Source organism: Alternaria postmessia (genome assembly GCF_024291825.1).
Source record: "Alternaria postmessia strain BMP 2775 chromosome Unknown scaffold_10, whole genome shotgun sequence".
In the NCBI taxonomy this organism is placed as follows: domain Eukaryota; kingdom Fungi; phylum Ascomycota; class Dothideomycetes; order Pleosporales; family Pleosporaceae; genus Alternaria; species Alternaria postmessia.
Genome location: NW_026260083.1, coordinates 68,304 through 81,538, shown reverse-complemented (window position 1 = coordinate 81,538; position 13,235 = coordinate 68,304). Strand labels below are relative to the sequence as shown.

Sequence of the window (13,235 nt, the reverse complement as noted above, 5' to 3'; positions counted from 1 at the left end):
CTGATTGTTGAGTGCGAAGCCATCGCCTGTGCAGGCATCGATTGACGTAGCAGGCGCAACTGTATTTCGGAAGACGTCGAGAGCGCTGAAGTCAGTCTGTGTGTCTTCATCACTCTTGGGGCCGCGATCGCGCGTTTTGGGAGGTTTGGATTGGAGAAGGGCGGGGCGTGTCGTGTGTAGGAAGCGTGCTTGTCGTGCTGATGCGACGGCCGAGGGCTTATGTTTTGGCAGACTACGACATGATGTCTGCGCTGTACATCTTGAAAAGAGACGCGTGCATTGCAGTAGGCTTCGCTCCATAGTCGTTGTATGCAATTGATTGTTGTGGCGTATCTCTATGGACAGACCGAAAGTTATGCTAAAGGCCATGATCGATGCTGTCATCGATGCACAAGAGAGCTTGGACCAGCCAACAAGCGAGGCGTCTTGATACAGCCTGCCTCGCCTTACACTCCCCCACTCGTCGCCTGCTCAGAATCATGTACAGATGTATGCCCATGTGACCATTCCATACAGCGAGCCTTGTGGCAGCATGACTCTCCAACCGATGCACGTGTGGACCTTTGTTCCTGTGCCCGCTATTTCACCCCTAGCTACCCCTTGCGACACCTGTTGACCATCAAGCAGGCAGTGGTGCTTAGCAGCCTCTATTGTCTCATCGACGGGCATGCCAGATATCTTCACGTTCCTCCTCGTCATCTGAGTCGAATGTTGAAGGAAGCTCCGTACAGTCCAATCCCTCGGACGCGAATTCCTCCGCCAACGTCAATCTTCTTTTCTCCATCGATCTTGTCTCAAAGGACGCTGTGAGCTCTGAACTGGTGTTTACTCGTCTCGGCGCTTGCCTGAAAAACTGGATAGGTGCTGTGCTCGTTTTCGGTCTGGCATCCTTATCTTGCTCGCTCACTCTCATCCAGCTCATGTCTGTTCCTCGCCTTCGCTCGCGATGGTCATGAACGCGAAACTTGACTGGCTGTACGATGGGCTTTGGCTGATCTGCGCCCAAGTAGCACCACTCGCCTGCCGGAGGGTTGTAAGTGGGCGTCATGCCGCGATCTCTCAAGAGGTCTGAGGCTTTCAGTTCCCCAGGCGGTGTGATTCGCTCTGGTGCCGTGCTGAAGCCACTCCAATGAGGTAAACCGATAGCGCGGCAGCTGCGAGGCATGGCTGGCAGGTTTATCGTAGGGCCGAGCAGCTCGCGTAGATACACATTGCTGGAAGAGGATGGCTTACACCCAAGCAGAAAAAATTGCGTGCTGTCGCGCTGGTGGATACACAACCCAGATTCTGGCTCGTACGGGAAGCAGTCTTGTGAGAACATACTGATCTGTTTCGCTCAAAGCGAAGGATTCCGTGGTGTTTTGATTGCCTTGGAGACTTGACTCACAGTTCACCTTACAAGTTTGCGACTCGAGTTTGGTGTTTGGAGCAGTTGGAAGCCGAGGTTGGTGAGTCTGGGTCAGTATTGTGGAAATTTTCGCTGTCATGAGTTGTAGAACTTTCTGGTGAAGGAGAAATAACACGAGTGGCTGGTACCAATTCTCTATTGCCCTGGTTCATTGTCACCACCCATGGTATGTGGTTGCGTTCACCTGTCAAGCGTCCAATAGGACAAGGTCAAAATCAAAGCCATACCGCCACATTCACTTTTCGGTGACAGCGTCGACAAGCAGGGCGTTATATTTATGACCTCGTGGAGAATCTCGGGAAGAGCAGAGGATGAGTTGTGTGGTAGCTGTTCGTTGTACGGCGCGGAAGCAAACTGCGACGGGCACTCACTGGCGCCTGCTGTTTGTGCGCGTTTCTGGAAAGCTCCCCACGAGGCCCCAAATCATTCAATCGGAATGGAAAACTCATAGTGTGCTACTTGTGCACCACTGTCATCGGATCCGCTACGTTTGATTCATCGCATCGCCAGCGATGATTAGCATTCACTCCATACCGTAGCTAAGCGAGGGACTGAAACTTGGTGCTTGAGTTGCCATTTCCGTTTCCACTTCAGCACCCTCTCCACGCATGTCGTTTGGTTTGGGCATGCATGAGACACTGTTTTAGGTGGTAGAGATGTCTTCTCGATTTCGCGAGTTCTGCGACTACCAAGAGTTGTAGACTTGTTGCGTCATTTATCACGGGAACTCGCGTCGCGCTCCTGCGCTCCTTCCATATTGAAAAAAAGGACTCTCTCACTTCTCTGGACGTCGCGTCTGCCTAATCAACTATACTCAACCCAGCAGTCAGCGACTTGACTTATTCCCGTCCAACTCGATACGCTACAGCAGACATGCCTTCTAACGGGTATATGTTGTCCTAGATCACTTTGTCAGTCATCTCGTGTTTTCTGACCGATCAACAGACGCAGAGGCCACATCTTTCCGACGATTAAAGGCCGGAAGAGTAACAGCGGCAAGAGGAGTGACAGATCACTCAGCGATAAGAGTACGACCGAGTTTGGGGTCAATCGTTGCTACCTCCTCGAGTTGCCTGCCGGTATGTCCCTCTTTTTTCTGCCTACATTCCCGGTGGCTAATAAGCCGCAGAGATTCGCAATCGCATATACCACTTCACCAAGGAGAAGGTGTATGATGAATGGCTGACACCACCACTGCTGAGTAAGAAGTGTCCCTGTACGAACTGTATGTGAGACAAACACTGACTTCGCACACGTCCCTTTTAGGCAGGGGCCACAAAAATCCAATTGGAGGCACTGTCAGCCCAAGTCAACTAGGCACTCTGCGCTATCGTGCATTCACTCAAGTCTGCCAGCAGATTCGGGCCGAGTTCCGGCCTATCTGGCTTCGCCAATCGTGCTTCCGTATGGAGCTCCCAGCAGTTGCTCAATTTATCAAAACGTACTACCCTAAAGTCACGGATTATCAGAACGCCCCGAAGCTTCTACTGATTTCTTGGGATCATGGACTCATTGAAGATGAGTTTGGAGAAGTCTATGAAGACTTTGACGGCCTTGACGAGGATTCGATGGAGGATGTTCTGACAGACATCACGCTCCTGGTCCGTCTGCGCGCGCATTGCCCCACCTTTACTGCCAAATTCGTCTCCCGCCGGGTACTCGAAGACGATGTGCCGAACTGCCCATGCGGTGATTGTGGACATAGTATTCATTGCGCATGCGATGACTATTGCGATCACGAAGACGCTTTCGATATAGCACGCTTGGAAATGGAGGAGAGCTATCGGTACTTGAAGGGACTAAACACATTTCTCAGTAACAGCAACAATTCCTGGCTCAAGATCTTCCGCGACACCGTCCGTGTAGGTACTCTCGTGGAGTTCACTTTCGACATCAACACTCAACATCCCACTATCTTCATTCGCTTCCCTCAAGGTTGCGCTCCTAAAGGATTTCATTTGAAGAACATGTACAGCTGTTCTCTAGTCCTTCTCGACCGCTTGGGTATGTTGGATCTCGAGCACTACGAGCTACTTGACTATGTTATCGGCGAAGCAACTGGCAAATATACGCGTCATGTGGGCGGACATGGTTTACAGGTACACTACAACCAGATTCACTTTGATGGACGTACCATCGCCAGCTGGAAGAAAGGGAAGGAGGCTAAGGCATCGACTCCCTAGAAGCCTCGCTATGAGTTGAAGCGGCTCGTATCCTATCTTGGGTCGAAGCTCTGCTTTCCTCAGTCGTACCCATTAAGGATGTACCTGGATCGTATATGCGCCGAAGAGAATTCACATCCTAATACATAAATAGCCGTGTTTATATCTATCTCAAGCTTAGCTATCTACGTCACGCTTCAATCGAGACAAACTTCTCGTAAAGACGATGGTCCTTGTCTCGACGTCAGAGAGTGTACAGACGCGCTTGCTGAAATTCGGTTAACCCCTTTTCTCCTATGAAATTGGATTCGACATCGATGACTGATGTTCTCCTGCAGCTGCAAACGAACTTGCAATGTGTATAAGCAAAGTGTGTGAACTTGGTCAATGCGCGCTCTGAGCAGGGCACACCTCGGCCGGTTCGAGCCGGCCGAACTAAGGCGCGTCCTGAACACCCCACCGCCGTCAATCTTACCACGCATGTATAGGGTATACACCTACAATGATCACTAAACCCAATAGCACCAATACCCCTACGCAAGCGGTGAAGATGGCGTAGAGTGATGCATCTGAGCTTGACGATGCGCTCAGTCACGCTACGCTGTCACGATCGACTTGTTGACTGACCAGCGCCGAACGCTTGTATCGATGTTTCCTCCGTTTACCAGGCGGATTACTCAACTTTCACAACCCACAGAGAACCGCTCCGTCGGATTCTGCCTCCTCAAGAAGCTTGTTTGAGCCGCTGTGACGTTTCCAACAGTAGGCGCTGCGCGTGTTACGATGTGGCGCAGGTCTTGCCAATTGGAGTGGACGGGTCGTGTGGCCCCGCCTCGGCCCGTCCGGTGAAGATATTCTAGACTGGCAGAGGATGCGCACCCTGTTCGAGCTAATTTCCATGAAGGACTTCGGTCGACAGCTCGCACGAGGCGCAGCATCGGTATACCGCTGTGTTATCGTACACCAAAAATCGGTAGCCTATCATGTGGCTAGCACAGCCGAGCTGAACTCAATCCTGCTGACTACCCACAGCGTGATGCCTAATCGGACCCCATTGGCTGCAATTATATCCTCTAGGCCCTCTGTATCCCTGTGGGGTCAGCAACTAGGCAGCATCAGTTGGTAAGGCTTCGGTGGAGGGCTGCTATGGGAGGTCGACACAACAAGGCTGACAAGTCCTGGGATGTGGTACTCCCCAGGGTATATGTAGCCCAGCTCCTCTCTCCAGACATGAGCAGCTGAGACACAAATTTCTTGTCGTTTCTTACCTCTGCATTATCACTCAAGAGTTTGTTTGTTACCCTAATTAATTTGCATATTACCTGGCAGGCTTTGACGATGGCCTCTGAATCATCGGAATCCCTCCCTATTCCTCAGCCTCCCCCTCACTTGTTCGTGGGTAATTTCGCTGAGATCGATCCCAATGATGCGCCAGGATCTTTTCAGCGGCTTGCGGACATCTATGGCGAGATCTACCAACTCGAACTTCCAGGACGAGATGGCAAGCTCATCGTTGTCTCTTCGTATGATACGATAAACGACTGTTGCGACAGCGAGAGGTTCGAAAAGCCCATCAATGCAACCCTGGAGGAGGTACGCGCATTGACTGGAGATGGTTTGTTCACAGCCTACCCTGGCGAAAAGGTACGTAATGAACATTCGATCTTATCGTATACACATTAATAGAGGACTCAGGCCTGGGGTGTTGCACATCGGCTACTGATGCCGGTGTTTGGACCGATGGGGATACGGAAGATGTTCGACGGCATGATGGACATCTCAACACAAATGCTGCTTCGATGGGACCGTTTCGGTCCAGAGCACGAGATAGAATGCAGTGATGATTTCACAAGGTAACCATCACACCCTTCTCGCACGACCTGCCATTCTTTACTAATACCTTCGAGGTTGACATTTGACATGATCGGGTTGTGTGCATTCGGTTACAGGTTCAACAATTTCTATACCGACCGCGCACATCCCTTCGTGGAAGAGATGGTCGAGGTTCTGATAGAGTCCGGAAGAAGAGCCACCCGCACGTCTGTCGAAAATAAGCTTCGTGTCTTTGCCGAAGCTCATCGGCAGGAAAACGTGAAGAAGATGCACGAACTGTGCGACCAGATCATTGCAGACCGGATTGCTCACCCTCAGCCAGATGCTAAGGATCTACTGAACCCTATGCTTGAAGGTGTCGATAAGGAGACAGGAGAAAAGATGACAAAAGAATCTGTAAGGTACAACATGGTGACTTTCTTGGTCGCCGGGCATGAGACCACAAGTGGAACCTTGGGGTTCTTGTTCTATCACCTACTCAGAAACCCAGAGAAGTATCTGAAGGCTCAGCAAGAAGTTGACGAAGTACTTGGCGACGGACCGCTTGAACTCAAGCACATCCCGAAGCTCACCTACATAAAGTTCGCAATCTACGAGGCATTGCGTTTCCTTGGCCCCATTGCAATCAATGGAAAGCACTCGTTGAAGCCTACTAAGATTGCAGTAAGTTTATTTTCCCAGCAATATGATTGGTGTGCTAATGGCAACAAGGGAAAATATCAGGTGCAGCCAAAGGACCAGATTCTGATGAACCTAAAAGGACTCCATCATGACCCTAAAGTCTATGGCGACGATGCTGACGTGTTTCGGCCCGAGCGTTTTCTCAACGGCGGTTGGGAGAATCTTCCTCCAAACGCATGGAAGGCTTTCGGCGATGGAATACGCGCTTGTATTGGTAGGACATTCGCTGAGCAGGAGATGATCATGGTTGTCGCACTCATTTTGCAGAAGTTTCAGGTTGAGCTAGCGGATCCTGGTTACCAGCTTCGTATGTGTATCATTTTCCTGATGTACAGGAACACTGCTGATCCAATTATTCAGATGTCGCAGTCACCATCACGCAAAAACCGAAGGATTTGAAGATCAAAGTGCGCAGGCGACCTGGACGTACAATGGCTAGTCTGGGTGGCGCTGGTACCAGTACCACTGCTGCCAAGAAGGATGATGGCGATGGATTCGGCAAGACTGGAGAACCAAATGCACCTACCAAAGATGCCAAGCCCATTACAGTACTCTACGGTTCGAACGCCGGTACATGCAAGTCCTATGCCGAGGACTTAGAGACCAATGCTGGGCGATACGGATTCAAGGCAAACATAGGCAGTTTGGACTCAGCCACTGAGCATATTCCTAAGGACCAGCCTATCGTCATCATTGAACCGTCTTACGAAGGCAAGCCAGCTGACAATGCAAAGAAGTTCACCGCATGGCTTGAGAGCAATGCAAACTCCAAGCTGCTTGAGGGAGTTCAGTATGCTGTCTTTGGGGTCGGAAATAGCGACTGGACTCATTCATATCACCGTGTTCCCAAACTTACCGATGAGTTGTTCGAGAAGATGGGCGCGAAACACTTTACTGAGACCGGTTTCGTCAATGTGAAAGAAGATATCATGGGTCCGTGGGAGAAGTGGTCTGAACAAATGTGGAGTGATCTTCGCAAGTCGAGTGGCACTACTACTGAAATACTCGGTGGACAGCTTCAGGCCGACATCACACCTCCGAAGTTCGCCACGTACCTCGGAGGTAAAGAAATCGGTTACGGTGAAGTTAAGGTCAACAAGGATTTGGGTGGCGGCGAGGTCGGCCTTACCAAAAAGCACATGGAGATTGAACTTCCACCGGGGACATCATATCGTTCAGGCGACTATATGGTCATCCTGCCGCTCAACAGCATATCCAATGTCAGACGGGTGATGAAGCGCTTCGACCTGTCACCTGATGACAACATCCATATCACTGGAACCAACAAGACTTTCATCACGACCGAAGCACCAATCTCGATCTTCGATCTGCTGATGACACGTGTGGAACTGGGTACGCCGATCTCGCAAAAGCAACTACAAACTCTTGCAGAGGCGACACCGGAGAACAAACGGGCCAGACTATTGGACCTAGCAAATGACGAGACGTACAAGAAAGAAGTCATACCCAAGCGCTACAGTATTCTTGATATTCTCGAAGACCATCCAGACTGTCAGCTACCTTTTGCGGTTTATCTCGACTCACTCAAACCACTGTCTCCTCGTCAATACAGCATTTCGTCATCGCCCCTCGCTAATGTTGAGTTTGTCCAGACAGCTGAAGGAAACGCTAGCCAGCGTCTGACTGCATCTCTGACTTACGACGTCCACGACGAGGCTGCATGGAGCGGTGATGATCGCCGCTTCCACGGTGTCGCATCTACATACCTAGCACGTCAAGAGCCGGGAGAGAAGATTCGTTGCTTCCCGCGTCCGACAAACATCAATTTTCACCTACCTTCCGACCCGACTGTACCCGTTATCATGATATGTGCAGGCTCAGGTCTCGCTCCCATGCGGGGCTTCATCCAAGAGCGCGCAACCATTAAGAAGGCTCGTAACGCGAAGGTCGGTCCGGCGATTTTGTACTTCGGCTGTCGTCATTACGAGAAGGACTTCATCTATTCTGATGAGTTGAAGCAGTGGGAGACCGATGGCGTCGTCAGTGTGCGTGGCTGTTTCTCGAAGGTCGCTCCTAGCGGTGAGAAAGCGCAACGTGTGCCTGATCGCATGTGGGACGAGCGGAAGGAGTTAGCCGAGCTATTTGGGGACGGAGGCGCGAAGATCTTCATCTGTGGTAGTGCAAGTAAGTTGGCAAAGAGCACAGCAGAAGTGTGCATGAAAATCTTTAGGGATACTTTCCCAGGCAAGACGGAACAAGATGCCTTGGAGTGGCTGGAAAAGATCAAGGAGGATAGGTACGTGAGCGATGTGTTCGAGTAGAAGAGTTTCATAGTTTAAGCTGTTCTCTTGGGATCAGAGACTTCGAATTTCGGTACTGTATCTAGTAAATATTTTGATGCGCTTTGAATCCAAGCGTCCTCCGATTGATTGTATTAGCGGCACCATGAATCAATGAATTCTAGAACAACATGCGAAACCTCTTACCCGTCCCGCTGTAAAAGCGATGAAACAGGATGGCTGATCTTGGTAACCTTGGCAGCGGAACAATATGCACAAGATAACGCGGCGGAGAAATATGCTGCCAAGAAACGTCTAGCGGGGTGAATCAACCCGAGTAGGCTGCATATTCACGTGGAGCCATGGCGTCGCGTGATGCGCGCAAACGAGGTTTTGCGGGGGATACGCACCCCGGACGATCACTTAAACTGTAACCATGAGGCACAGGGAGTAGATGCACCGAACTGGCTGTCGACAACACACGACATCGTGTATGCAGTAATGCGGAAGGTTTACGCAAACGAGACAAGTATCGGATACTACCGCAATATGGATATGTTCTGGGGTAGTACAGTGGTGGAGATTTTCCCAAACATGCCGGGAAGTAGTTAATCTGCCGAGCTTGGAAATATCTGGGGTTGCTAAAACTATGAAACGAGAGTGGCGCGGGCGCCAATAGTCTTGGACGACATGGTAGCGTTTGAGAGCCTGGTATGATAGGTGGTATATCCGGATACTGGTGTTTGCAATTGATCGGCGGGACTACGGCAAAGACTACTTTGGGAGATGTTTGTCTGACAGTGACGAGTGGGCCGCTTATTGGCATACTTCGCTGTTTTGCATATGACTCCGAAATGGTGAAAGCGGTCCGATGGAGGTCATATCGGAGTCTTGGTATTATTTGGAGAGGAGAAGTGCAGGAGTGAAGGATCGTCGCCGTACTTTTCGGTCCTATAAGAAGTGCGCCCCTGATGATCTGTGAATGGTACCAACCATAGCATATCTTCTCTGTTCCTTTCCCTTCGTCCAAGCGATAAACATGGTTCAATTCACTGGTCTCACGGCGGTGCTGGCGCTTGCCTCAGCTGCCTATGCTCAATGCGGTTCCGGCACACCCGACGCACGAGTCACTGGATCCGGTAGCTCTTACACAGCAACCAAGGGCTCGACAAACCTCTACACTGGCTCCGACTACCGCCTAGCCATCCAACGTGCGCTCGATGGAATCAGCAGTGGACAGCGTGTTTCCGTTATAGCGTCCGGTAACATTGGCGCGAGCACCCTTACCATCACGAGTGGAAAGACGTTCGAAGGCTGCGGGACTATCACAGTTTCTCCCAAAAGCGGAGGAGGAAACATTGAAGTGACCGATCAGTCCGGCGTCAAGATCCCTTACCTGACCATGGCTGGTTCCACCTACTTTGGCATGCGCTTCTCTGGCACCAAAGACCTGACTCTAGGCACCATCAACTTCAATCTCAAGGAAGGGATGGGAATTCGATTCGACCGTGACCGAGCAGCCAACACAAACGTCAAGATGGGCACCATCACCTGCACCGGCGGCACGTCGCACTGCGTCGAGACATGGAACATCGACAAGCTTGAGGTCGGCTCCGTAATCGGCAAGAATGTCGGAGAGTGTGGTCTACTTGTTCAAAAGGTTACAAACGCAAACATCGGCACCGTAGACTGCGACAATTGCGGCGCAGGCACCGGATACGCCGCCTTACGTTTTGCTAACGAAGCTGGAAAGCTCAACGGCGGATACGCAACTAATATCAAGGTCAACCGTGTCAAGGCTCGTGGTGGTGGTCGCGGAATCTTCTGTGTCTCTGCTTCTGGTGGTGTGGAGATTGGCACCATTGATGTCGCCAACACTGGAAACAACGCCATCTTGCTCGAGAACTGCTACAATGTCAACATCAAGGCTGGTACTGTTAGCGGCGGTGGTGAAGTTCGTCTTGCCGCCAGGACCGAATTTGCAAACAGCAGGGACATCGCGATCGCGATTAAGGTTGATGGAACTACTGTGAGAGAGAGCCGTAAGTATCCCCATACGAACTGCAAGTGAAACATGTACTGACTTGGTATACCCAAATCTAGCTTGCACAGCTAACAAGACTAAGTGGAGTCTTACTGGCAATGGTGGGAGGACCATCTGCACCTAAAGCTTTCCTAAGCTGGTCTTGAGCATCTCGTAGTGCTCTTTCAGGAGGGCTGAACTGTGCCATATTCGCGACTTCATTGTATATATTGACAATACCAAGTACATACATACCTTCATCTCAAAGACTGATGAGCTTCGCTAATGGTATGGGCTATGGTCTATCGCTTCCGTTTATGACAATACAAAAGGCTGACAGCTAAAGGGTAAGCTGGTGTTACTCAAGGTCGAATACCGCAGAAATAACGATGCTTCAAGCGGGACTTCCGTTGTACTTTGGTTATAGTTAGAGGGCTATACTCGGTGAGGCGAAGTCCGGTGAGACGGTTGGGGCGTAAAGGCTTACGTGCTTGAGATTACCTGCTACCATATCAGCCAACCGTTGTAAGCGTCGAGTGTTACAAGGCTGAGCAGACTCACAAACCTCGTTTGTTGCTCAAGCTCGGTGTCTGGTTCGCTGTGTCTCACTGGTGGCAGTCAAAATCGATGAAAGTTAGCCCCCAGCGCTTTGCGAGCGGTGGTAAGCCAATCTTTCAAAAGGGGCCTGTTACTTGGTACCAAAACCAGCTCGAATCTCATCTTGGTTTTTGGCTCTTCAGTCATTCCAGCCTCCTGTCGTGTCGCGTTATATAGTCACCGTACTTCTACTACAACATCACACTTTCCTGCAGAAAGCGATGGCAGCCTGCTATTGGCGCAACGGAACCGAGAATACGCATCCTGCGTACGCACCAAGAATTAACGATACCTCGAATCCACTCAGCACCATTTGCTGCGCTTCGTGGGATAACTTACTACCGAACGGACTGTGCCAGAATAAGGATTCGTCGACCATCTATCGAGAAACGTGTACGAAGAGCAGCTGGGAAGGAGGAGGATGCCAGGAGCTTTGCTCAGCGGAGGTACACAAGGCACGGCGTTTGTATAGGCCACTAAAGCTAACTTGAAAAAGAGCCCTTCGCAAAGAGACAACGATGAAATAGTCACACCTTGTACTGGTGCTGCTGATTCGGCAACGTGGTGTTGCGGGTCTTCGAATCAATGCTGCGCTGAGAGGAGCACTATCCCGCGATACACGATCGCGGCGCGTTTCGGGGACCCTATACCTACAGCGACTTCATCGATTGTCTCTTCAACCATGTCGTCCATGATCTCGTCTTCGATAACGACGCTGCCAGCAACGAGCACAGCGATAGCCACCGGCAACAGTGAACTGTCTGCGGGTGCGAAAGCTGGCATCGGTGTTGGGGCAGCACTCGGAGCTATCGCCTTGATTGGTTTGGGGATTTTCATCGCTCAGGCGTTGCGATGGCGCAAGAGAGCGCGAGATGCGACTCCCTCGACCCGTGTACCTGAAGAGTACACGCCAAAGGACATTTATCGATACGAGCAGGATGGCAACCCTGCACAGTTAGCTGGCGGGGAAAGTGAACTGCACGAAATGCCAGGATCTGTGAGGGTTTCCGAGCTAGATCAGGTTCCTTACAGTCGTCCAGTGGGCGGACTTGCTGCGAAAGCTTGATGCGTAGCGGATGCGCGTCGATTAGCGGGGGCGGGGACGCCCAACCAACAGGCGTGGATGTAAAGTAAAATTTAGAGTTGTGAAGGCGGCGGGAGGGCTGACGCTAAACGTCGGCTTGTGGATCAAGAGGGAGGAAATTCGACCCTGGGCATCACCGTCCAGCCACCTCTTCATCCACCTGCATCATCGCTGTCACCTTGGGATTGGCGATAGTCTCTACTGCCGCCGATCGCGTGTTTCGTGTCTTTTATGTACCCTACTATTTAGAGAGCGACAGTCGGGTCTTCAGACCCCAAACACTACGTCATTCAATGCCGCTAATCGGCTTGCTTCACGGAAGCCGTCATCGTCCGAGATTCAGTTCTTCGTAAGACGACTCAGGGGCTGCATACCTTGCAGAAACGGTGTCGATTGTCACTGTTCATCTCCAAACGATGTGCTATTCAAATATCAAACGTTTGTGGCTAAGTGCTGCCCGAACGAGGCAAGGCTGATATGTTGAGAGCATAGAGCGTGAACAACAGACCTATCACAGATTGAAGAGTAAGCGCTTGACAGGGTATCCGCAATGCACGATAGTATATGTTTGCTTGGCCTCGAATGGCCGTTGGGTAAAAGTAGCAGCTTATGCTGCACAGCTCCTTGACACACATGCATGCCATCGCCTTGTACGGCGTATGATCATCAGTTATGTATGCAGTTTTTAAGGCTAATGTCTGCGGAAAAAAAAACTTGCGTCGATAAGAAAAGAAGTTGGCCCGATGTTCCTGAGATGACTTTTCTAAATCAGACGACTGCCTGGGCCGATGATGAAAATGACAGAAAAGACGCTGGTCAGTTCAGAGTGCGATATAACGAGCACCAACAAGGAGACTGTACAAGATGCTGTCGAGGGCCAGAGGGCTAATGGCGCAGGAGGCCTTGAAGGAGGGGCACTACACGTACGCTCACAGTCCAAGTACACGATTTCTCTAATGCCCTTCAGCGATACATCAATACCCCCTCTTCGGTAAACTTTAATTTCCTCATGCAATGTTCATGGGAAGCATCTGCAGTTACTTTCCAATTCGCGTTGAGCAATGGCGGTCCAGCCTCCATCGTCTATGGCAGCATCTTCGCTTGGGCTGGAACAATATTAGTGGCCCTGTCACTTGCTGAAATGTCATCCATGGATCCTACGGTCGGCGCTCAGTATAGGTGGTCTGCTACTTTTGCACCGAGGTGG

The 13,235-nt window shown here is 50.9% G+C and overlaps 4 protein-coding genes across 4 annotated transcripts; all 4 read left to right on the top strand.

Moving 5' to 3' along the window:
• Nucleotides 1-2,814: 2,814 nt before the first annotated feature.
• Nucleotides 2,815-3,591, top strand: J4E82_002480 (uncharacterized protein; the record flags this gene model as incomplete). The annotated part of the gene is made up of 1 exon (XM_051728781.1): nt 2,815-3,591. The coding sequence occupies one exon, from the start codon at nt 2,815-2,817 to the stop codon at nt 3,589-3,591; it is 777 nt and encodes a 258-aa protein (XP_051591299.1).
• A 1,317-nt stretch (nt 3,592-4,908) lies between these two features.
• J4E82_002479 (uncharacterized protein) lies at nt 4,909-8,366 on the top strand (the record flags this gene model as incomplete). Its single annotated transcript, XM_051728780.1, has 5 exons — nt 4,909-5,214; nt 5,266-5,423; nt 5,478-6,066; nt 6,115-6,391; nt 6,445-8,366. The coding sequence occupies 5 exons, from the start codon at nt 4,909-4,911 to the stop codon at nt 8,364-8,366; spliced, it is 3,252 nt and encodes a 1,083-aa protein (XP_051591298.1).
• A 997-nt stretch (nt 8,367-9,363) lies between these two features.
• J4E82_002478 (uncharacterized protein) lies at nt 9,364-10,492 on the top strand (the record flags this gene model as incomplete). The annotated part of the gene is made up of 2 exons (XM_051728779.1): nt 9,364-10,366; nt 10,428-10,492. The coding sequence occupies 2 exons, from the start codon at nt 9,364-9,366 to the stop codon at nt 10,490-10,492; spliced, it is 1,068 nt and encodes a 355-aa protein (XP_051591297.1).
• A 1,134-nt stretch (nt 10,493-11,626) lies between these two features.
• On the top strand, nt 11,627-12,557 carry J4E82_002477 (uncharacterized protein; the record flags this gene model as incomplete). Its single annotated transcript, XM_051728778.1, has 2 exons — nt 11,627-11,965; nt 12,546-12,557. 2 exons carry the CDS (start codon nt 11,627-11,629, stop codon nt 12,555-12,557), a joined length of 351 nt encoding a protein of 116 aa, XP_051591296.1.
• Nucleotides 12,558-13,235: the final 678 nt, after the last annotated feature.